Consider the following 25,527-nt stretch of genomic DNA (forward strand, 5'->3'; position numbering starts at 1 on the left):
GTGCCTGCCTCGTTGGACGTCATTGGGAGGAAGCAGCATCCCTGGATCTCCGCAATGAAGAGCCTGCATGATATGTCCTCATAACTGATCCAACTGAATGATCCAAACATGAATGTCCTCTTTAAAAAGATCATTTAAAAGTCTTAATTCTTTGTTTGTGTATTAGTCTTGTGTGTTCATTGAAGTTATTTTCAGCAAGCATGTCTCAAAGTTTACATAAAAGAGCACTTCCACTCCCTGTGTGTGTGCGTGTGCGTGTTCACAAATTCATCTCGCAAACCACCATTGTATCTCGCTAAACAGAAAGGTGCAGCGAAATGTGCCGGACTCTGTGTTGGAGTTCACGACCCTGCGGGCTCCGCCCCACTCGTCTGCTCTGTGGGCACGGTGAGTCGTAGCCCCGCCCCCTGCTCTTCCATGGTGCGTCGTAGCCCCGCCCCCTGCTCCTCCGTGGTGCGTCGTAGCCCCGCCCCCTGCTCCTCCGTGGTGAGTCGTAGCCCCGCGCCCTGCTCTTCCGCGCAGCTCCAGTCAAGGATGTTGGGAGAGAGAAAGAGGGAAGTAGTGACACGCTGTATCATACAGTAGCGTCGCTCCTCGGACGTAAACCCTCCGCTCATGAATAACGACCCACGCGTTTCTTCATGGAGGTGAGTGGAATTAAACTCTTTTGACTTTGCGTTTGCTTTTTGAATGGTTAAAGCCGTTAGGAGTAAGCTAAACGTTAACTTAAAAACTGTTTGAGACAACGGCCATTATCCAGTTAAAAAGATATGACATATTCAATATCTCCAAGTGAACTCGCGTGAGTTCTCGGATAAAGGAGGTTTCAGTGTGAACTAAAGCTGGGTTTTGGAAGACGAAAAGCTCAGTTAGTTCGTGACATCTCGTTACATTGTTCGCTCACAACGGTGGTTCACGTCCATCGGAGCCGTTGGGCGCGTGCCTCGACAAGCCCTTTGTTGCTCTGCCGGGACAAATATATACGAGGACCAGACTTCATCTCACATTTCCCCCCATGTTGTCCCTGTGAAGTTAATTATAGTCGCCATGTGCCGACTAATTCATTTGTTGTGACACCCCTCCCATTTGTTTTCCAAAGAATGTCGGACGGAGTGTTCACACGGTGTTTAACGAGAAATGACCGGAACTGAAACTGTCATTTTCATCTAACATATAATAACACCAAAAGAAATAGATAGAAGTTTAACGTTTTTATTTTATTTACTCTAGTCTTAAAAACCTGCATATGTTTTTTTTTTTTGTTTATTTGTTTACACAGTGGAGGCTATATAATAAGTCAGTCATTAAATTGCTGCTCAAAACGTTACCGCAGATACAAAATGTATGAATGACCTTTGTGTTCATAGGTGTCACACAGTTATTTCTGCAGAGAGTAGAGTTACATCATTTTGTTCCACATTTGGTCTTTCTGGAGATCTCTAAAATATGTGTGGGAGTCCATCACAACCAGTCCATTCAAACAGTGGTGCACATAAGTTCAGGTGCCAATGAACTGTTTTTGTTTGTTTGTTAAATGGACATTTTGTGTCCTTCAGTTTTCAACCAGCCCCTGATGTGTAGATAGTTGGTCTTAGATAAGTGCATCATGGGAAACGTAGACTGTGGACAAAGCTAGTATTGTGTATACAGTACCATTAATACACTACAGTACATTTTTAGGTAAATGTTTTTTTACAGAACATTAACATGTATGTGTATAATAACACTTTAGTATTTATACTTATTTTTAAGTTTTTCTTTTCTACCGTTACTTGTTCGGGCCTGTAGACCCATTTCAGTGTCATGGTGTCTGTTTTTAGTTGTTTTATATCTTCTCATTAGCACATCATACTGACTGTGAAAGTAGTGCAGAACAAGTGGAAATGCATCCTCTGAGCATAGGAAGCTGTATAGCACAAAACTAAGCAACAGCTGCATTTGCATGGTTGAACTGGCACGGCGTTCGCACCACTTGAACACCTGTTACTGTCGGAGTTAACGGATTGTGCGAAGGAAAACTGTGACCTAGTGCAAATAAGAAAGTTTGCACTACAAGCAAACACGAGTTCGGGTTACAAACACATCAGAATCAGCAAGTGATCTTTTTTGGTTTGTTGGTAAACCTGGCTTTAAAGCTGGTGCCGTATATTTCTCCAGCTGTTTACAAATGTGGCGCGTTGGTCTTCAGGGTTCGTAAGTGAAGTGGTTGACACACACAAGCCTGACCGTGGCCTCTTTTGATAGAAGTTAGAGTGCAGTAACGGAGAATGCATCAGCTCATGGGTGTTCGTTGCTTCATTGTCACTTCCCCATCAACACTGCACTACATTCCATTTTTAAACTAACAAGAATGTTGTACATGAAGAAGGTCTTATGTCTCTGCTGTAATAATTTAAAGTTTGGAAACAACTTGGCTTGTCCACTTGCATTCAGGGTCTTCCAGTGTGTCACAGTGCCACAATCAAATCCTGTCATCGCTTCCCTCTGTCTGCTTTCGTTACATGATCTTATCTGTTTTCAGCTGCTGCACCAGACCCAGAAAACAGTGTGCCTTTTTTTCCTTTTTTTTTTTACAATAGCAACCCACTAATGTAACAGGAGTGTTGAGCTACTGGTTATGCTTTTATTATTGTTATGATTTTTTTCCCGTATGCCAACCTGACACATTATCTAAAAATATGGGTACACTCCAAAAAAGCTTTGAAACCCTAAGACTCGTAACCTTTTTAAAAGGATTCTTTGGATTCTTTGGCTTCGCTATGAAGCGCTCAGCGGTGCAGAGAATAGGTTTTATCGACCATTTGCATTGAAACTGCTCATTTTCCCTCCATGTTTCTTGTGCGATCCACAAGCAAAAAATGTCTTTACTCACATTCTTTCTGGCGCCGCAGCTAATTTGTGACAGCGAGTGAGAGTGCATTGCTTTGTCCTTCTCAGTTTTAACACCCAGGCTGGGCCTGTTGAAGCCCTCACAAGTTAACTGTTTTGGGTGACACATGGCAACATGCACAAGTATGCACGTACTCGTTGCAGCGATGACGGAGAGAAGAACACGACAGGGTAGCAATACCGTGTTTTATGTGAAAACACGCTGTTTGGAACCTAGTCTAGTGACTTGGGTTACTTTTTGAGGATTGTGAGGAACTCTTAGTCTGGGAACAAGGATGAGGCATTGCATAGTATGCAGGTTTGGGCACGCAGACTCTTGAAAAATGGTGCAATGTGTTAAACTGTCTCTGGAACGGTTAGGTTGAAAGCCAAGGTCCTTTTCTAAACTGCACGCCTCGATAGTGAACTTAAAATAGCTTTGAAATGGAACTATTGATTTGTGTGAGGCACCAAAGTGTTATTATTATCAGCCAAGATGGGATATATAATGGGATACGTAAAGAACCAAGGTTTTGTTTACAAAGGCATCATCATGAGATATTGTGGTTGGAAGTGAAGAATGAGGGGGCGGTTTGGATTGTTGCTGTGTTTGGCAGCGCACATACACACACACACGTAAACACACACACGTAAACACACAGCCACCACCGAAATCCGCGCACACTCTCCTACGCCTCGAGTAGCATTCAACGGATTGCTGTTTGCTCAGTCATGATGAAAGAAACACACACACACACACACACACACACACACACACACACACACACACACACACACACACACACACACACACACACAGCAACAGGGCAGGCAGAACAAACCAAGCATGTTGTGTGTATGAAGTTAAATTAGGAGGACGTCGTTTCGCCATCAATTGTTTTAATTGTCTTAAAAAGGTCTCGTTAAAGCAGAGCCATTCTGTTCGTTTTTCAAGGCATTCTGCCAGCTGACTGCTGGCCCGTGAACATGCAGAGCTCTTTCACACTCAGTCCTTTCTCGTCTTCCATTTACAGTTTCCAACAGCTCTATTTGTTGAGACGGATAGGCTGGCTACATTAGGGAAACTCTTTTTGTTAAACATGGAAACAGGAGATAATATTTCTTGCTGTTCGTGTGGATTCATACATTGCATGTCAAATAGTTTTACCGCTTTGTGGGAACTAAGAAAGTAATGACTGTCGGCGATGTTGTGAGTTTCATTGGAAATGTATGAGATCTTGTGTTTGGCGCCTAAAGCAGACATCACACACAGTTCTCTCCCTGACTCTTGTTCCTGAGTCGCAATCAGTCTGAGGTGGCAATCCAAAAAGAGAAGTGATAAGGGTAATGCGAATACAACTACACCATAACTTGCACGTCTCAAAAGAAAAGAGCTGACATTAGAAAAGAAACCACAACTTGAAAATGAAAATTAGGAAGTGATAATGTTCGATGGCGGCTGGGTCTTGGTCAGTGAATTAACAAAATATTATCATTCATCCTGATTTGACCGAAGTGCCGATCTAGAAAAAAATATTGACCAGACAGTGGTCTTACTTTTAAATTATCCTCTGGAGATCATGAATATCTAACAAATTTCACAGCAGCCTGGCCAGTGTTTGGTCCAGAGAAGACGTCTCTCAATATGTCAATATATAGCTAGAAATGGGCAAACTTAGCTCATTGTACAATATCTTGCCACCAGAAAAGTGTTAGATCGTCAGTAACATTTATAGATGACCTTTAACAAGTTCCTTTTTTCTTTTTTGAAGAAATTTGCAACTGGTTGGTTCGCTCTAGGTAAATTGACTGGCAGTGTAAACATGCAATGTCTCCTCGTGCTACTATTCTAGCTCACACTTAGTGTGGGAAAGTCGCACACACAAATTAGCCCGTGACGCATTTGTCCACACACTTACTGACAGTCAGACATAGAATCTGTGGAAGGACGTGAACATTGTCTGAACTTCATCAATGCTGTCTTCAGTCTTAATAATTCAATTAGTACAAATCCCACATATATTCATCCCCAACTCCTCGTTACACTGATGCTTCATGATTTCATCACACTTTGAGTGTGAAGTTATCTTTAATGGATTTCAGGATGTTAAAATGTGCTCTTTTGGTGTTTTGAGAGGCATTTATTGGTAAACATTAAGAGCACTCAAAGCATTTAAAAGGCTTTACAGGACTTATTGTAGTTCAACGTTTAAGGTGGGATATGGAATAAACACTACAGATTAACAAACTGTGACACGTGTGTCTTTTGTAGATGTCCTTTCCGTGAACTTTAATGAAAACGTGGCTGGTGTTGACAAGAATAAGTGAGAAGGCAGTTTTCTAAAGGTTAGTTCTTCATAATAAGTCCAATAACAGCACCTGCCACAGCAGCTGTTTCTGCTGCAACTGTCCATGGTTATTGTAGTTTAAGATTGTGTGAATAAGGAAGGATGTCGTTGTGCAATGTGGTCTGGAGCCCAGCTCTCCACTATCACACTTCAGCACCGGTGTCAGAAAAGGGCCAGCGCGTGACATGTATAACAGTCACTGCCTGAATCGAAGTTATTATTTATTTTATGACGTTTGATGATTAAAGATCGTTCTGCAAGTGTGAAAATTGGTGACTTTCACCAACAAAGAAGATTTGAATTTTTCTGACCTAGTCCGAGTTGCTCTGGCGAGTCATGTGAATGCTTAAAATGGAAAAGTAGAAAGAAAGCTGAGCTTGGCACGCACAACATTTTAGTGGTCCTTTTTTTCCCACACAGTGAGCAGCATCAACGAGCTAAATATTGATGCGGAGGCACACAGTGTAGTTTCTCAACAATTCCCGTGGCTCAGATGTCAGAAGAATGCCAACAATATGCAGTGAGTGAAAGAGTTTGGTTGCTTTCAAAGTAGGCGTATCGATCATGTTTATTATATGATAAACAGAAACTATGAGGCTGTAACTTCACCTAGAGCTTCCATGATTATAATAGTTGTAAAATATCAAATCATAGTGTTTTTCAGTCAGCACGTGGTTCTACGCAATCATAACTTTGATAATTGTAAAACAATACAACTGCATTTAAGCTCACGTTAATGAGCTTATGAAGCCAAGCCTGGAAAAGCCCCCTTGTCCCCTCGTCAAGGGTCGCCTATACTCATAAGTCATCGTAAGTGCATTGGGCCCAAGTGCAGTCGGTCAGCTGCTGTGTAGAGTGAGCGTGGCAGAACATGTAACATGATATCGTCCCTACACCCCTGCACGCGGGTCATGTGTGCGGTTTATAAGATGGGGGACTATGTCCTCGCTGCATTTGCAACCTGTGACGTGAACATCCGGAGCTACACCACTCTCGATGTTAATGAGCGCAGTCCGGCCCGTCTCCTGGTTCACAGGGGATAACACTGCCTCGAGCATCGGTTAAACGGGAATACTCAGAAACAAAGAAACACTGATGCGTGCTCAGGGGGAAGGGACTGAACCATGGCGACGCACTCTCTAAGGAGCACGTGATTTCACCCAACACACACTGATGGTACAGTCCCCGCTGATTAATAACGGTTGCGTCATGCATCGCTTGGATGAACCAGTGAATTGTTAGACACACAGACAACTTGGAAATTGTACTCTCCGTGACATTAGCAATGTAAGATGTCATCCTTGACCTACCTCTTCCTTGTTCTTGGGATCTGAGACGACAGTGAGGGAGTTGACACACACATCTGAGGATCGGGGATCTCTCATTGAATTGTTTTTCTACGGTTCTCCGTTTATATGCTTTATTGTAACTTTTCCTTGTCTTCTTCGCATCAAGCTTGAACTTGACTTTGATGTTGCTCTTTAATTTCTTGTCAGCTCATCCATGCTTATAGAAACAAGTGGAGCATTACATATGTATATGTATTTCATTTGCCCCAAAATCACACAAGCCAACTGTGGTTAGTACATGAGAGAGAGAGACAGAGAGAGCGAGAGATTGCACGGATGGTTAATGATTAGTAAGAAATGTCCATGTTTATTTAGCAAACATGCCCCTATGATGCAGCTGCCTGCTGATGTTCTACCATTCCCAGATGCAGCTGGGGAAAATGATCGCCATGCATTCAATCAAAATAACTGAACGCATTCTTTAGATATTTTGCTGCTGGTATCAACAATCTGTCAGAACAGGTCCGCTGCTTTATTAGTCTGTTTTTCTGCCCGTGCTGTGGAGCCTTTTAATCATTTTTTTTGTCTCATTTGTCAACACCACTGTGTTCATTGGGCAAATCCGATTTATAAAAGTAGCATAACAAGAACCAGCCTTCAGTAATAATGATCTTACCCCGAGTGGTGCCATATCACAGTAGATTCCTGATGGAGATTCATGCTGTTTATTGAATTCCCCTCCATGCGCTATCTATATCAGCAGTCTCAAATTCAATTTCCTGAGTGTGGAAACGTCCTCTCCTTGGGGGACCGCTTGAGCACTTTGTTTGTGTTTTTCAACAATTAATTTGAGCATTTAGAAAGAAGCCGGCTGAGCAACTCATCTTTCCCTCTCTCCTCCCTCGCACCCAGCGCTGTAGGTTTAGTAGAGCAGAGCCACTTGAGATTGTATTCCTACAGCACGGCAGCGTTCTCCTTGCAGATAAGACAGGATGCAGGCTATTTAAACTAGATGATGAATAAATAATTGTCCACCTTGCGTAAAACTGTACTCCAGATCACACAATTTGTTGCTACTTGCTACATGTTGAATGTAAAAAATACGAAGGCTAATTTTATGCTCTGAGGTTACAACCTTGCTAGAAAATGAAAGAAGAAAAGCTGAATGAAATCTAAGCATTTCGTGCCCTTATAAGAAGGTCTTGCAGGGAGGATCTGAGCCCTGGTCTGGTAGTTTGAGAGCCGTGCCCCACACCATGCCTCTTGTTATTGCTATTTTCTTTGATATGATATTAAAACGTTTACCTTCAAGATGTTTAAGTATCACTGTATTTACATCTGTTGGTCAAATCCTAGTAACCGATATCATGATCATCCTCCCTGTCCCCTGTTAGGGCCTCATATCCTGTAGGCTTCTATCTCTGTTGGCTTTCCTCTGGAGATACAAGTCGTTATCTAACTGCCTGTCCACGTTCACAGCCTATGGTCAGCAGCAGTCTCCCCGCCACTTGAGCTCGCTGTCCATTAGCCTAATTCCTAGCTATTTCATTATCTAAGTGGGCGGGCTCCAGCCCTAGACCCACTACTCTACCAAACCACCGGCTAGATTGTCTGCAGCCTCCTCTCCGTCTCAAGAGACTGAATCAGGCTTTCTGCCCAAGCTTAAAATATTGATCTTACATAATTGAATAATTGAAATATAGGCAGTATAGAAAATGCAGTATATTTTGGGGGCAAAGTAAGTGACATGAAGAACATGTAAAGCCCTGTCTAACTGTGCTTTGGCTCTGTAGTGGAAACTAGGCTATTGGCTGAGCTGGTGTCAGATTTCCCTGCTGCTGCCATTCCTGCCGCAGACACCAAGGGCCTCGCATTGATTTTATAAACCACGACTTCTGGACAACTTCAAGGCTTTCAGGACCCTAATGACATAATGGATGTGTCGGCCGAGGCTTGTGTTGTTACTGGTTCATGTCTGCGATGCCTTCGCTTTCTCTGTCAATATTCAGCGTAGCGCTACGAGACATTCTGAGCGCCAGGAATAGACTGGCTGGCTGTTTCGCCGTTGACTGTGATTAGTAAAGACTGGAAGACAGAGATAAGTAAGTTTAACATTATTGTTTAGTCCCTCATCGGACAGAGAGGCTGGATATGAATCTTATTATATAAACTCAACTGACAAGTCTACAGATGTGATTCATGTGTTATTTGTGTAGCTGAAGTGTGCAGCATTTGCGCACACGTGCGATGCAGTTTTGTGAATGTGTTTTGTCTGTAAGCACTGACTTGTGTCGTGAGATGTCAGACATTAACGGATGATCTCCTTCAGAGCAACTTATAATGAATGTAGACGTAGAAGAAGCTTCAGCGACTAGATCGGCATTATTATAATTATATGCAGTCAATAAAGAGGATCTTTAAGGCGGTTTTTGGTTCGAGTCGAGAAGAAAGATATGGATTAGCCAACCACCTGGAGGATGCATGATGATTTGAGAGCACTATTGATCAGACTGTCGTCTGATGTCATCGGGTGTAACTCCCAACAGCTTAACAGCTGGTGTATCAGTTGCTCTTTCATTAGTGGTCCAAGTACGTACGTTAGGTGCTGCAGAATTGATTTCCGATTTGATTTAGTTGGCCAACCAGTTCCCTTGAATTCATTTTTAATTTTAAATTAATTCATATTTTTTTGCAGGGTCATTAAAGTCTCTCGTTGGGCTCAACAGTACTGTGTGACGCGGCATAGTCATGACATGATCAGTCAGTGGATAGACTGTGCGGATATAGCTATCTGAGGGCGAATTAGGAGCAGGACTACTTTTTGCACTTTACAGAAATGACATCATTGTTTCATTAATGTGATGTAGTGCGTTGATTTGCCAGGTATTTAATTCACTGGATTATAAACAAAATTCTAAGAATATATTAGTATTATTATATTATTACAAATAAATCCTTACAGGACACTTTCAAATTAAATGTAATTAATGACATCTTTTGTATTAATTTAAAAGTAAATTACATGTAAATACATGTACGTTTATTAAACTGAATCTTTAACCATGTTTTCACTTTTGTTGCCATGCACATTTTATGCCCAGAGGGTTGTTGGCAATGACAGTCCGTGCATTGTTTATTAATTTCAGAGCTCATATTCACAGTGAAACACACATGGTTCTTCCTTTCCTTCTGCCTCTTCCTTTATATTTGCTTAAATCAGTTAACCTCAGCGCTGTGTGTCAAGACTCGGCCGCTATCCGTGATTTAACACCGTTTCTCATCTGCTAGAAGTGAATGCAGAGCTTTTTAAGGATCACTTAAGAAATTGCCTATGAAGGTAATCAAAACACAAGGGATTTTCAGAGCAGATTGAACTGGAGGAGAGCCAGCTGCAGCTAAATAGACTGTTAATAAACTGTAATCAATTCCTTTTTGAGTTATTGTTTGACCTATAAAGTAAAGCTGTAATGCACACATTCGCCATAAGAAGTGCCCACCCTGTCCAAGTGATCCAGTTTACATAGCGTTAGTTTACCATACCAACATGTAATCACTAGTAAAGATAGGCTACATGTTTTAGCGGTATTTTGTAGGTCATATTTTAATGTAGAAAATCTAAAATGCCATCTGATTATCACCATCACTGTTATAGATTTTCGTCACAGCTTTGGTCTCATCTTCCAAAAGGGTGTGTGTGAATATGCTATAGTTTGTCTTGTGATTGTCTTCTTGGTGACATATGTTTTTTTAAATAACATCCATTATGATTTTCTCATCTCCAGCCTTCTGACAGGATGGCATCACAGGGAGAGGAGGAGCTTCCTCTAAACGGAGGTCAATCAGATAGCCGTCTAAAGAGCAAGAAGCCGCCCAGCCTTGTAATAGCCATCCCTCCGAGACCCGAGGAGATGACGTCCCATGACTCCGCCAAACAGGTAGGCTGAGCGTCTCCCCTGACTGACTGTCTCTGGCTGATTGTACCTGAGAAGACTTCCCCTTGTAGCCTGCATGTTGAATTTATAAAAGGTATTTAGGTCTGCAATCTCTATTATACTAGATACTATTTGCTGTCAGATATTATGAATTAACAAGACAAATATTTTTTTTTATTAACATAAAGAGCTGGTGAAAAGCTTGATGCCGACGATGAACGCAGTGAAGTCAACTGTTTTTCCTGTTGCAAAGACCTCACCAAAACTTTAAAGAAGTTCAATAAGTAACTTGAACTCAGTTGGGGTCCTAATAAGCTTTGAGAAAGTCTCAGAATGCAGATTTAGGACACAATCAGAAGGTTGAATTGGGATTAAAACATGCTCAGTCAGCAGTCATCGCAGGAACTTCAGTTCAGTTTTATTGGAGACTAATCTCAACAAAATGTTTAATATTGCCTGTCATCCTTCCTGCAGTTCTTGCAAGTCATTCAGTTCACTCGTGTTGATGGACTCTTTGGAAGGAGATACCATGTCCAATTATTTGACTACAACTTACATGGAAAGGACAAAAAAGACTTGTGGCAGTACTTTCTTTTTAAAAGTTCAAAGAGATTAAACAAACTGAATGAGGTTTAGTGCTGTCCCTCTGTTCAAATTCAGAGGAACAGAGGGACAGCTGCCTTGTAGTTTTTACATACATTTTCCCTCTGTGGACCCCAGGCCTAGAACACATACGATGGCATTGCAGCAACACAAAGTAGTAGTTAGAGTTTAATTGAGCATGCTAAAGTTAAACCGTTCCCAAGTTGTGTAATAAACATGCAAATAAAAAGTGAACTTGGCCATTTCCTGCAGCCTTGAGAGAGAAAAGAAGAAGTAGAAATAGGCCACATGCTCTAAATGTGGATATTTCCATTACTGAGATCCATTTGATTAATACTACATTTGGAAATGCTTTTGCAACTTAACGTACTGTAGTTACAACTGAAATATTTAATTGTACATTTGAAAACGTGGGTCCAGAGGTCGTTACACATTCAGTTTAGCGTTTTATTATCTGAGACATAAAACCTTGTTCTATGTGTACTGGTATTGTCAGTTGTTGGCAAAAAGTCAGTTTACCGCGCCATTTACCTATGATTAACTGTTAATCTCTAATATTAATTAGACCCTTAGAGATATTGAACTGCACAAATCCTGCATAAAGTTTCCAATAATCGTAGAATTAATATGTGCAGCCATTGATTTTCTCTGTTAGTGGCTATGCAGTGGCAGAAACTGTGTATCCCTCTATCTCAACAAGCTGAGCCTCAATCCCAACATACGGGCAGCTCGCCTCGAGCCCCATTAACTCTCATAATGATACCGCCATTAGCCTCGGCAACTGCAGAGTCGGTGCAGGTTAAGATAATGGACTCTCACTGCATCCACCATGATTGAAGAACACTAAAAACTGCATACACAAGTAGGTGTTTAAGAGAGCAGGGCCCTTTTAGTGAAACCCAACCATGCAAAATAATGACTGTGTCCACATTAAATGTGCACTTAATCCAAATATGTCATTAGTGGGTCTTACTCATGCCACTCACTAATTACCTATTTACTTTCTTAAGAAACTTATCATTTAAAAATAATTTCATCTGAGGGGCTCTCTGCAGTCTTATGCAGCAATAATTAATTGTGTTTTATTCTGCTAATTGAACGGTAAAGCACTGTAGGCTTTCATGATTATCCATGTTGCTGTTGCTGCTGCTGCATTATTAAGGTTATTGTTATAACTGTAATTGTAACACTAATTAATACCTCCATTTTCCATTCTATGTAGGCACTATTTACGGTACATGTATCATGCCGTAACAACAACTGTATCACTGTACCGTAACAACGTTTCTCCTTTCCTCTGCTCAGCCACTACGGCCGTCCCTGAAAAAAAGTGCGAGCGGTCAAGCGACCGCCTCTGCGTCCGAGAGCATCAGTGGACCCAGAGATGGAGCAGGAGATGGAGGCTTCTCCTTCAGAGACAGGAGGGCAAAGTTTAGAAGACAATCGTCGCTCTCGCAAAGCATCCGCAGGTAAGAGTCATGTTTATAGATTTTGTCCATGTGGATGCTTTAATAGTCAGCCAGGTCATGAGCCCATGGAAAAAAAAGATGCGCTCTTCACCAAAGTGTATTATACATTAAATGCAAGCACTGGTCCCCACAACTCATTCAGCAAAAAAACAATCCTGTTCAGGATCCCTCTAATCAGTAGACAACAGACAATTATTGTGTCAGCATTCATCTGCCACATATCCCAAAAGTCCCGTAGTTGAGTGAACCATGAACAGATGCTATTCAATTGTACTCTGTGATACTGAGGCCAACCTCTCTTTTCTGCACCTGCAGGAATACAGCGCAGTGGTTTGGGGTGGGGGAGGACTGTGAGACCAAGCAGCAGCTATGGCACAAGAAGAGCCTGCGCCACTGCAGCCAGCGCTACGGCAAGCTGAAGCCCCAGTATAGAGAGCCTGAGACGGCCTCCAGCATCGACCAGGGCCTGGACTCGCCAGCAGCTCACAAGATGCCCAAGGTAATCCACCGCCATAGAGACATATGATCCCTGTGGGCCTTCACACTGTAATCACATCCAGATAAAGGTTCTGTTCTAATTCATTTGTGTAGAAACACATGCCCTGACTCTAGTACATGAATAAACCAAAATCTCCTACCATGGAAATAAGTTTCAAAGACGGGGAAAAGAAACGGGATGAGACACAGCAGGCTCTGAGCCATGTTTTCTTTTCCACTCTCCACTTGATTTTCACAGTAGTAACTTATAATAGTAATAATTGTCCCACCTGTATATGGCAGTGGCTGTGAGAGGCTTCTCTGTAAGGACAGGAGACGGTGAGAGGGAAAAATGTGTCTGGCCGAGTGCTGCGCGGTGACAGACGTGGACCATCTGTGCTCCAGATAACTCATGTCACTCCCTCTACTCATCTACTCACCATTCAGCATTTTCTTTTTCTTTTGATAAGAACTTCCATCTAGCGGCAATGTTTCCCCTCCTCTTGACACATTTACACATCGAAAACTCTCAGTCAAACGCAGATGTTATGTGGGTTTTTTGCCAAGTTATTTTTAATGTCATGGTAAAAATATTTACGTCACAAACTACTCTCTGTTTTTGGTAGATCGTGGATCCCCTGGCACGGGGGCGAGCCTTCCGTTGCCCAGATGAGATGGACACACGCTCCCCCAGGACGCCACACACCGCTGAGGGGGGGCCCTTCACGCCGGGCGTCACCTCACTCAGCTCCTTCACCAGCCAGCGCTCCGGGTACAGCCGCTTCCCCAGGCGCAAGAGGGAGTCTGTCGCCCGCATGAGCATCCGAGCTGCATCCAACCTGCTGAAGGTGGGTCTGGTACCATACTCTGTGTGTCTTAGGGTGTATTCTAGAAAGGGAGGAGACAGTTGCTTTACTTATTCTGCAGACACAACTTTACCTTTAAAGGTTTTCATTCGTCAGGTTTAATTGTTATCTTATTTCTAAGTAGAGCTGATCTTAGATCTAACATTATGAATGTGTAAAATAACGTATACTTTTGTTGTTCAGGGTCGTAACGGCTTGGCAGGGTCCCAGACAGGTCGCAGTTTCCCCAAGAGGAGCTTTGCCAGGCCCAGCTGGATGGACGAGGACACCGTGGACTCCGCAGACACGTCCAAGTCACTCTTCTTCAGCAAGGTCAGCTGTCACGCTATCTTCCTGTCAGTGCCTTGGTGGCATTACCACTATTTGCTGCAACTTTCTTTGGCATTTATTCATTAAGTTTCTACATCTTACTTCCTTTCCTTCCCTGCGTACGTCAACAGTCACACTTCCACTTTCACTGCTAATCTCATCAGGCTCCTTTCTTCTTTAAGATGCCTCTTATTAATATTATCCTGTCCTTCCTTACATACAGCCATATCTAATAAGCATGTATTTGCCAAGCATTCTATGACCATCTACAACATTGTATATGTCAAACTTCTTCAATATGGTTTGATGATATATAACATTCTCAACTGTCCTGTATTTAGACCCACCTGCAACAGCAACAGGATCCTATTGTCTAAACAGCGATGACACCTGGCCGCTAATAATTACTGCTTTCCATTTTTCCTGCATTTCCTCTTCCTCCTCTGTGACCTCCATTACCTCTGCTGCGTAGGTTGATGCCCATGATGAGTTTTACTCTATGGCTGATGACGTGTTTGAATCGCCTCCCATGTCTGCAGCTTTCGCTCCCAGCGAACCGCCTGACCACAAGTTCCCAAGCATGTGAGTAAATGCACACCCAAAAACATTTAAACACCTTTAGAAACTCACTGAACTGGCTCCACTAACCCGAGAGCCTGAATATTCAATAAACCTTATTTTCCTTCACGCATTCCTTCATAAAATATGATTTTTTTCCTTTTCTTGTATTTATTCATCTCATTTCCATGCAATGGTCTAATGTTTACACATTTGAATGCTCTTCTTCTCTATCCGTCTTAACATGCTTTCTTCCCAATCCCAGTAAGGACGTATCTCGAACGCCCAGGACACCAACAGTAGGACCTGAAAAGAGCCATCCTCGCCGGGGTGGTCGCATCGCCTCCCAAGTGAAGCACTTTGCGTTTGACAAACGCAAGCGTCAGTACGGCATGGGCGTTGTGGGGAAGTGGCTGAACCGGCACTACCGACGCAGCCTCAGCAGCAACATCCAGAAGCAGCTGGACGACTTCCACAGCCACAGGTCAGGAATGAGGAGATGCTTCTGTGTACGGACATATTAGTGAATTCTTCACAAACTTTACATTAAGAGAAAATTAACCAGTGTGATTTTTGTTAAATCTCTGAAGAGACTTTACTTATACACACGTTATTGTAATATTTATAGCATTAAGAGGAGTTTTAAGGAGATTTGAATCGAGACATTTTTCCTCCCCTGTAATGTGATGTTTGACACCACGACTGACAGTATGTGTTGACTAGTCATGACTTTCACCTGATTTAAAGTGGTTCTCTGCTGTCTATTTTAGGCCCTACTTTACCTACTGGATCACGTTTGTCCATGTAGTAATCACTCTGCTGACCTGTTGCACATATGGTTTTGCCCCTGTGGGGTTTGCACAACATTCTATGTCTGAACTGGTGAGTGAGCTCAAAACTTACTGGGATTGTTTTTATTTTACATGATTGGTTGCATTTTACTACCAAGAGGACATACACATCCTGCTATGTGTAGGGCCAAAGTGGCAGGTTATTGTTTTGCACTTCCATAATCTGCTCAATCAATACATGGCCTAAAGCATGTTATATTGAAAGCAACCTTTATTTATCTAAGCAAACAGAATTCATCAACAAAAAGATACATTTAAGAGACAACATTTCTCTCTATATTTTTAATTATCTTTTACTAAAAAAATCATAGATGAACATGACTTAAAATGTTTTGGTACTTGCACATTATACACGTAGCTGAAAACTGTGTCCCTCTGTCACCCTTTGTAGGTGCTGAAGAACAAAGGTATTTATGAGAGTGTCAAGTTTATCCAACAGGAGAACTTCTGGATTGGTCCTAGCTCTGTGAGTCCCTTGCTGTGTTACACTACTATGTTTTTCACTATCAACCTAGATATACACTCACTTTAGATGTTTATCTTTGTTCATAAGATTTAAGTGAACTGTTCCTTAAAATGATGTATGCAGATCCTAAAATGAACGCAGCCGGATTGGAAAATAAATACGGGATATTTTCTACTATTTCCCAGTCTGCCGTATCATTGCGTGACACCAGACACTTTTTTCCTCGCCTGTTGCTCTTTCTTGGCTCTTTCTTGGCTCTCTCATGGCTACACCCTCATTACTTTGTGACTTTATCACTTACTGCATTTCCCTTCACGTACTGTTGCTCTCATCAAGCTCTAACCTCAGTGATTCTCTAGAGCAAGTTACTTCCATAAAACAGTCAGATAGATTCACACTTGACAAGAAGAAACTTAATCTACATGCAGAAATAACGCATTTGAGGGATATATTTTTAGTTTTTCTTCTCTGTAGATCACTTCAATATGCATGGGTTGCCAGGTTTGTGTATCTTTACGATTTATTTCCTCCACTTTTCAGGACGACCTGATCCACCTGGGGGCCAAGTTCTCACCGTGCATCCGTAAGGACACACAGATAGTCAGTCTGATCCAGAGGGCCAAAGACATGGAGAGAGAGTCCGGCTGCTGCGTTCAGAATGACAACTCCGGATGTGTGCAGACCCAAAACTTCGACTGCTCCGTAAGCGGTTTATCCTGCACCTTCATACTTAGTTTATTAGCTTGTCAAACCTTGCTTCAGTTTGAGAAAGAAGTCAAGCAAAGACACTTGAATATGCACCAGTAATTGCTATTGAAAACCTCCATAAGGTGATTAAATCTGCAAACTAGAAACACACTCCTACACACACGTTTGCACGTGAGATTCTAATCATTGTAAACATATAATCATCGGTTTTACGCATACACATAGCACAGTTCTTGCCACAATTACATTTGTCAAGGAAGAGTAAATGAACAAGATTTAAATGTAACAAATGCTAAGATATCTTGTTAGGTAGCTGAACATTCTTAAGATTTAAACTGTTGACTGATATCAGTTGTGAGTGTTCAAGATGTACACTGATTCCTAATTTGTTCATTATTATATTCTCTTGTTATTCTATGAAGAAAATACTAAAATTGAATGCTAAAATAACTGTGGATGCAGGAGACGCTGGCCACCTTTATTAAATGGAAGAATGAGCACGTGGACATCGACAGGTCCTCTGGTTCTGTCTGTCACCAGGATCCCAGGTGAGAATGTGCATGTGATCATTGTGCCACATGACGTGTAGAACGCCAAGAAAGAGCAAGCAAGTTGTCATTATTGATTGTCAAGTTGGCTTGTGATTTCAAAACGTATTTCGTCCTTGTGTGTTGCATGTTGTGACCAGAGTGTGTGAAGAGCCGGCCTCTACAGAGCCTCATATATGGCTAGATGACATCACCCAGTGGCCGGTGAGGGGACATTGTTTCTAATTTGGAAATGTATTTCATTCATTCAGTGTTACTACGAGGAACTTGTAACCAGTTATGAAACAGTCTCAATGTAATACTCTGTATGACCTACATAAGTAAACAAGACCAACCGTGAGAAGATTGCCCCTTTTCTACCTATATACTATACTATCGTGGCGAGGCCCTGCTCCTTGCCGGAGGAGTAGCCGCAGCTGACATGTGCGGAGCTCTCTACCCCACCGCCGGAACCGCCGACTGCAGGTAGAAGGTGACAGCCCGAGTCTGAGCTGAAGGACTTGTTGGTGAACGTGAGTGCTGTAAATCGCTTAGTGATGTCGGGAGGATCTCCTTCTGTCAAAAGTTCCACTGCGTGTGCCAGTGGATGAAGGGAAGCTGCAGCGGGGCAGCAGGACCTGGAGCTCCTGGCAGCCAACAGCGACTCTGCGCTGCTGGAGGCCGAGGTTGTACTGCTGGAGGGAAGGGAGGCACGGGAGAACCAGATCTAGGCGGGGCCAGACTGTCAGACCCTGTTTCTAAAGCCAGTTTGACACCTGCAGGTCTTTACCACACAGGTTCACAGAAACCCTACCGCTTTTGTCCACAGGGGGTGCCAACAATACTGACAACATTAAAGTTCCTCGTAGTAACTTTAAACAAAGTATTTTTATCTATCATACTCTTTGTGTCTGAGATCTACAACATGAAATAAATGGCTCATTGCTTGTCCTTCTCCAGGTGTGTACCTTTCCCAAGAAGTGGAACCACACAGGCTACAGACACATGGACTGTAACATCAAGGGACGACCGTGCTGCATAGGAACTAAGGGCAGGTGAGACATGTGTGCTGTGTCCTGACTTCAAGGCATGCACATATCAACGTGATCTACGGTTGCACTTCCTAATTGGCTACATCCAATGCCGGGTCATCTGGGGAAGATTTTAATTGGTTATTGCTTGTTCCTCCTGTAGATGTGAGATCACGACCAGAGAGTATTGCTCTTTCATGCATGGTTACTTCCACGAGGAGGCCACACTCTGCTCACAGGTACTGTGTGTGTGTACATGTGTTACGTGTTTGCGTATGTCTGTGAGTGTCTTCGTACATTTCTAAAACCATGCACTACTCTTGCGCAGATCCACTGTCTGGATGACGTGTGCGGCTTGTTGCCGTTCCTCAACCCTGATGTTCCTGATCAGTTCTACCGTCTCTGGCTCTCTCTCTTCCTCCATGCTGGGTACGCAATCACAAACCTCTTAAGACAAAGATTTAGTTTCTCTCCAAGAAAACATTATTAAATACATTTTGTTGGGGCTCTTAGTTTTCTTATTTTTTCCTTCTTTTTTTTGTGCCTGATTTCTGTGTTTCGGCTTAGTCAGCATCAAGTACATTTGTAGGCACTGCAAAAGTTACACTTCATAGCTTCTAAATAGCATTGAGAGAATGGTTAACATGTTGTGGCAAAGTGTTAAGCCTATTACGCTGAGTCAATCAGCCGTTCCAGTCGTTCGCTATTTATGATAACTAAGCGTAGTTTCATTGTCAGCATCCTTCGGGATTGAATGAGGCCCCAGTGCTCGTGAGCCGCTCACTCGCATGAATACTGATACTTAGTGCTAATACTAAGCACAAGGAGAAATCCCCTGGGTCCGCTTTTTCAGACAAACAAGCCAATGAGGCTTAATGGAAAAAAGTGCAGATGTTTGCAGTGTGTGTGAAAATGCATATAAAATATAATACACAAGGTTGAAATACCAGCAGACTGCACATATGCGCCGTTCTCTGACGTGTGTGTGTGTGTGTGTGTGTGTGTGTGTGTGTGTGTGTGTGTGTGTGTGTGTGTGTGTGTGTGTGTGTGTGTGTGTGTGACTGAATGACTGCTGGGAACACAATGTGTGTGTGTGTGTGTGTAGGTTGTTGCACTGCCTGGTGTCGGTGGTGTTCCAGATGACCATACTGAGAGACCTGGAGAAGCTTGCTGGTTGGGTCCGCATCTCCATCATCTATATCCTCAGTGGTATCACTGGAAACCTCGCCTCCGCCCTGTTTCTGCCCTACAGAGCTGAGGTGAGTTCTTCACATGAACACACGCATGCAGAGACATAAGGTATACATAAAGTGCACACATATGCAGTTGACTCGGTGGGACAAATTTTTGGTTCTAAGCTCCAAAATCATTTAACATTCCCTGAATGAATTTAAGACCCTTAGCTGCTGTCGTCACCATTCGTCAGACTGTTGTACTTGATGAATTGTTCTCTGCCACCTCTATATTTAGGCTTACTAGCTGCTAAATCTGGTCTGAATGTGAGCTTTACCGTTCATGTTGCAGCAGACAACATGAACAAAATATTTATCGAAAGGTAAAAACCCTAAACACATTACCATTGTAACTGTAGTTTGTTTGCCTGCTTCTCCCACTCACTGGCTTAGCTCAGCTTACCCTGGCTCACTTACTGGAGGGGAGTTTCTCATACTGGGGATTATTGGAGCAGAGCTAGTGGCCCCGATCGAGAGAGGTTTGGGGGGGCAAAGGAAACACCTCAGGGTGTTAACTGTGCAAGTGCGTGTTGACACGGAGCTTTGTGTGAGTGGATAACACTTTGTGAGACTGCTTTACTTCCTTCCTATGAAGAGAGCAGTGCCATCCAACCAAGTGTTCAGAGCACTGCTCATCGTGTGTTGTTGGGTTTAGACGGCAGCAAGTCTCTAGGCATCTCTCAAAAGAATGAAACAAATGTTTCAGAAGTTTGCGGAGTGTCTAAAGAAAAACCTGTGCTGACATTTACGAACACAGACCACAGCTTTGGAGTTTAATTAATGTCTGCGTTCCTCTGCCTTTTAGAAAGACATTGGTTGTGCTTCTATTGGTTTTAACTTGTTTTGGATAAATAGAAGTACCTTTGAACAGAGAGGTGGCCACCTGTAGACTCATCAAGAGAGAATTCAAGACAAAAAGATGTCACTGTACAAACAATGGTTGACTGACCAATTATCTATTAGGATGTGCACACAAAATGAGAGTTACCAGCGTGTGTGTGTGAGTGTGAGTGAGAGAGAGGGGGAGGTGGAGGGGAAGAGAGAGATTGCTGAGTCAACTGCAACTAATTAGGTGATGTTTGCAAACGCTTTTCATTTGCTCATCTTCTCTCTGTAAGGGACTCTCATTAGACACATTTTTTATGCCACACACAGGAAGAAATTTAAGCAAGAACCAGGAGATCTGGCAAGAAACCGCAACAATGCAAAAACAAAGTGTTGATCCGTGCAAATCACTCATTGTGCGAAAAGAACACACTCTGGATTACCTACATTTGTACTGGCACGTCTGTTCTTTTCGGTGTGTCTCTGCAAAGCCCAGTTTCCCCTTTAAGAGATTAGTCTAATGCCATTGTGTGGGTGCTGTGTCACAGTACTTTTTTTCTTCTCAACAAAAACAATTTTTGCAAAGACTGGACTTGTATGGTGATGATTCTGCACCTTTATAAGCACAAAAGCTTCCTCCTGGCTTGCTTCTTTACCTTTTTATATTTATGTCTTGATGTCGTCCTGAAATCTGTTATCGTCTTCATAAGCCGACACCAATTGCTCTCCCCTGATGTTTGCGTGCCGCGACCTCAGGTGGCTCTCTGTATGACGTACCTTAGACGTGAGAGCCAGAAATCCCCCCATTCAGCTCTGCTTAGCACCGACGAGATCACAGGTCTCCACGCACCAGGAATTACCAGAGGAAGCACATACAAGGCACAACAAACGACGGTCAAGACGCTTATGGAGGCACTTTAAGTGGATTATCCTTTAACTGTTGAGCTAAGGAGACCCTGTGACAGCTGTGACTGGAATAATGATCATTCTCGTTAGTAAAGCAGATTAATAGCAGAAGAATTGTAAAAGTGGAACAACTTTAGTTGCTACTCTTAAAACTCTGCAGAGAGATGGTCAAAAGACAACATCTGGTTCCTTAGCTTGATAGTACCATACAGCGATACAAGTGACTAACCGCTACAGACTTATGTTTAGCATTTGCTCAATTTACCAGATGACTTTATTGCATGCGTTTTTAGGCACTTCATCATCTATGCTGCCTCACTATATGGAAGATATGGATTGCAGCTTTCAGCTATGGAGAAACTAGGAGAGTATCTTTTTGATCTGCCTTCAGTTGGATTGGTTGTTCCACTCGGCAATGTGATGGCAGAATGCATTAAGTGGGTTTCTCAATCAGAGTGGAGTTTACAGCATATGACCAATCACAAATAAGGACGAGTGTGAAGTCAGCAGAGCAGCATATTTTAAAAATACAGAGAAAACTATCAAGCCTACAATAAGGCTAAAAATATTGTCTCGCATGCCATAAGAATTCATCTGCAACACATTCATTTAACATAATACACACATTATTCTAGTCGGATTTAACGCGCTCTATATGACACCGTGATATTATATATGTTGATTTACACATTCACACAGTGATTTATTGTGTTTAAACTGTGTTGCTTTTATTTATGATTATGACTTTAACTTCTTTGTATTTGTGTAATATTATCTAACAATCCACGTAGCGATCTTTGATTGGTCAGTAGGCGGTACTTTTACACGACGTGATTTGCAGGTTATGTGTTCAGAAGTGAACCTTTTATTGTGGGACTGGAAACCCAGAGTTAACCCTGAAGTTACCTCGCTAACCCCAAATCTTGCTACGTTGTACAGGCCCCTGGTTTAATATGGCCTTTTTGATACCCTCAGTGTCAGTAATACATATATTTATCAGAATTCATCACTACTGGAGCAAACAGAAGATCAGAACCTCTTGTGTCTTTTGGAAGCTAATCAACACCACCAGATGCATCACATGATTAACTAAATGTGGACCCGACTGTTGCGTCCTTCCAGGGAAAATGGTTCTAAGCATTAACATCACGTTGTGGGCGGGGCTCTATGCTCCTTTTCTGTCAGTGGGAGTTTGACCTCCTCACAGATTAGCCATCTGCCGGTGACGCGGCCAAGCCTCCAAACTGCACTGACGTCACTCTAATCTGCTCACCTTCACTGCCTGACCCGGGGCTCGTACTGCCGTTCTTCCACAGAACTTGATCTAAAACCAAGAGCGAGCTAAACCTTCCTAGACGGTCACAGCGAGTCGGCAGCAGTGTGCTCGTTTAATCGTCTTCTGCTGTCGGGAAATTAGTATTTAGCATCAGAAACATGATCTCTTGTACATTATTCATTGCTCAAGGAACAGAATTCTGTGTCAGACATTTTAACTCTCACTTATATGACGCTGTGTTATCTACAAAATAAGTGGAGTCGGTTCTCACTGTTCAGAATGTTATGGAAGCAACTCTAAATGCTGTCAACTAACGTCAAGGTTGTTTAAACGCCAGAGATGACGCGTGTGTCCAGTGCTCAGTCATACATGTTAGTTTTCTATGTGAGCAGGAATATAGAAGAACTCTTTCATATGTTTGTCGGGCTTAAACTTTCCTCTGTTCCCCTCCCTCCAGGTTGGTCCAGCCGGGTCTCAGTTTGGACTCCTCGCTTGCCTGTTTGTCGAGCTGTTTCAAGGTTGGCAGATCCTGGAGAAGCCGTGGAAAGCCTTCCTCAAGCTGTTGGGCATCGTCCTCTTCCTCTTCCTGTGCGGCCTCCTGCCGTGGATCGACAACATCGCCCACATCTTCGGTTTCCTCAGCGGCCTGCTGCTCTCCTTCGCCTTCCTGCCCTACGTGACCTTCGGGACCTTTGACAAGTACCGGAAGCGCATCCTCATCGCCGTCTCAATGGTGGCCTACACCGGGCTGTTCTCCTCGCTCATCGTTTGGTTTTACTTTTACCCGATTAACTGGCACTGGCTGGAGCATCTCACCTGCCTGCCCTTCACAAACAAGTTCTGTGAGCGGTACGACATAGACCATAACATTAACGATGTGGTGCACTAATCTCGAGGCTACTGATGACGTGACTGTGCTGCCGATCCACTAGCTTCTAGTCAGAGACCAGGTCAGCTGTTTCCCGGTCAACTCAGTGGCCTTTTAAGAATATTCTTTTATTATTTGCTCATCAAAGGAACTGATCAAAGTCCATGCGAATTACACTGAATCAGTCTCTTCTCCTCAGCCTTTACCTCCCTAAAACTCTACTCCTACTTTTTAATCCTGAGTCGTCTGGCATGTTGATTTGCTAATGGGCTAGTAACCGGAGGACGGGAGAGGATACTCAGGACGACAAAACTGCAAAGAGCTGGATGGACCTAAAGAATATGTTCTACAGAGCGAGAGACTGTCTGGTTCCTTCAGCTCAAAGTCCCATCAATCTAAAGAAGCCAAATGAATCACCTCGGGCCTCCAGTTTTGTTTCCCTCTAACCCTTTGGACGACAAACAGCCGAGATGTTAAAGGAGGACCGATGCCGTGGTGGGTCGTCGGGTATCTTGTGACCTGAGATGCATCAGAGGCCTCCTGCCACTAGTTCATGTTGTGAAACACTGGGTTTAATGCAACAAACGCTGCCATGCAGCTGCTTCTATCTGTTTTACCAGTCGTGAATGTCGAGGCATGTCGATGTCGTTTGGAGCAGTGAGACGTTACGCTCAAGGTGTTCCCACTATTACCTGTGCAGCTGAAATGTTTCACGTGAAATGGCAGGGGTCAACTACGGTAAGATTTCTATCTAAAACCACTAGTTGCCTTAAACAGACTATGCCATTTTACAAAGATGCCTCATTTGACTTGTGCATACTTCTCGTGATCCACTCGCAGCATGCTGATGAAAACATTACAAAGCCGCTACACGTGCTGCTTGTACAGTATATGCATGTTGTTCTTCTTCCCAGTCAACCACGTTTTCTGTACGTCACTGCTACAAACACAAAGTCCTCAGTCAAGCTCTACTTATGTCTCATATTTGGTCCCATTTGTCCGCCACCACGGTGGTGCCTAAAGCGGTTTTGTATATTTACTCTGAAAACAATCGTGAAAATTATATTTATTCCAGGAGTGATAATCTAAACAGGCATTGTGAGATCGTACTAAGTTTTGTACTGTATTTTAAGTGAAAGATTTCTCCCTCTGGCTCCCGTCTTTTCTCTCGGATCTAGTTTGATGTTTGCATAATTTCAACGCCACCATCTGTTGATCAAACATACTGTATAGTGTGAGCTCTTTATAGGAAACCTCTTAACTGTGCCTTCTGACATGCGAGTGTTTGATCTGAACCGTCTTCAGTCAGGACCGCATGCTGCAGTTTCACTGCTGTGTTTGCATTGGGACCAAATCATTTCACTTTTTTCTATTTGTTGGAATAAAAAGGGAACGTTTCAATTACATTTCAGGTCAAGGTAGTGTTCTGTTTGGCTTCAATTTTATGTGAAAATCTCCTGGTGTTAACAGTCATGTCAACATGATGCCACTCTAGTAATAATGAGGTGATGTGTGTTAGAGATGGTTTGTATCTGGCGTTCACCGGTGAGAACCTTTTTTACATTAAAGTGAGAACAACTGGATCCTTCATGGATCTCAAGTACATTTAACAATAAGTATCAATATCCAAAATCATGCGATGTGATCAAAAGCTCCAGAACAGCTCAATGGACCCCCCATGGTGGAAGTGTTCAAATGAATGAAAGACCTCAAAGCAGACATGCTAGAAAATAGAACTTTTATTATTTGAAGAACAAACGTTGGTGAAAAAAACTAAACATATTTGTCTTGATTCGAAACTTTGGGAGGCAGAGGTGGTGATTTTCTACAAGAGGAAAGGCGAGAGGAGACCATCAAGCAGACATTTTGAAACACATTTGGGAAACATACTGGCATACTAAATATACCTAAATACTAAATATACCTTGGTGATTTACAATCACTGATGGAGACAGACGGGTCCAATCAAATCTTAATATGACACAACAGAGCACGTTCAACACATTGACTTATTATCTGATGTTGGATTGATGATTTCCTTCAATGTGTTCTTATTCCACCGTCCTTGGAGGATTGCTGTTGACTATTACTTTATAGTCGTACCGTCATCATAGTTAT

At 42.7% G+C, this 25,527-nt stretch overlaps 1 protein-coding gene across 1 annotated transcript; it reads left to right on the forward strand.

Moving 5' to 3' along the window:
• Positions 1-625: 625 nt before the first annotated feature.
• Positions 626-24,816, forward strand: LOC306738528 (inactive rhomboid protein 2-like). The gene is made up of 18 exons (XM_079220391.1): positions 626-647; positions 10,288-10,440; positions 12,346-12,509; positions 12,825-13,008; positions 13,613-13,834; positions 14,036-14,164; positions 14,634-14,743; positions 14,985-15,203; positions 15,490-15,601; positions 15,962-16,036; positions 16,577-16,738; positions 17,207-17,292; positions 17,433-17,496; positions 18,232-18,326; positions 18,466-18,541; positions 18,631-18,731; positions 19,408-19,561; positions 22,999-24,816. The coding sequence occupies exons 1-18, from the start codon at positions 642-644 to the stop codon at positions 23,428-23,430; spliced, it is 2,544 nt and encodes an 847-aa protein (XP_079076517.1). The 5' UTR covers positions 626-641; the 3' UTR covers positions 23,431-24,816.
• Positions 24,817-25,527: the final 711 nt, after the last annotated feature.

This window comes from Taurulus bubalis (assembly GCF_910589615.1).
Source record: "Taurulus bubalis genome assembly, chromosome: 6".
Classification (NCBI taxonomy): Eukaryota; Metazoa; Chordata; class Actinopteri; order Perciformes; family Cottidae; genus Taurulus; species Taurulus bubalis.

What these genes read in the sequence shown, in the direction of transcription:
- LOC306738528 (XM_079220391.1), top strand. An exon ending in CTCTCGCAAAGCATCCGCAG is followed by an intron (nt 12,510 to 12,824) that starts GTAAGAGTCATG and finishes CTGCACCTGCAG; the next exon opens with GAATACAGCGCAGTGGTTTG. An exon ending in TCTGGATTGGTCCTAGCTCT is followed by an intron (nt 16,037 to 16,576) that starts GTGAGTCCCTTG and finishes TCCACTTTTCAG; the next exon opens with GACGACCTGATCCACCTGGG.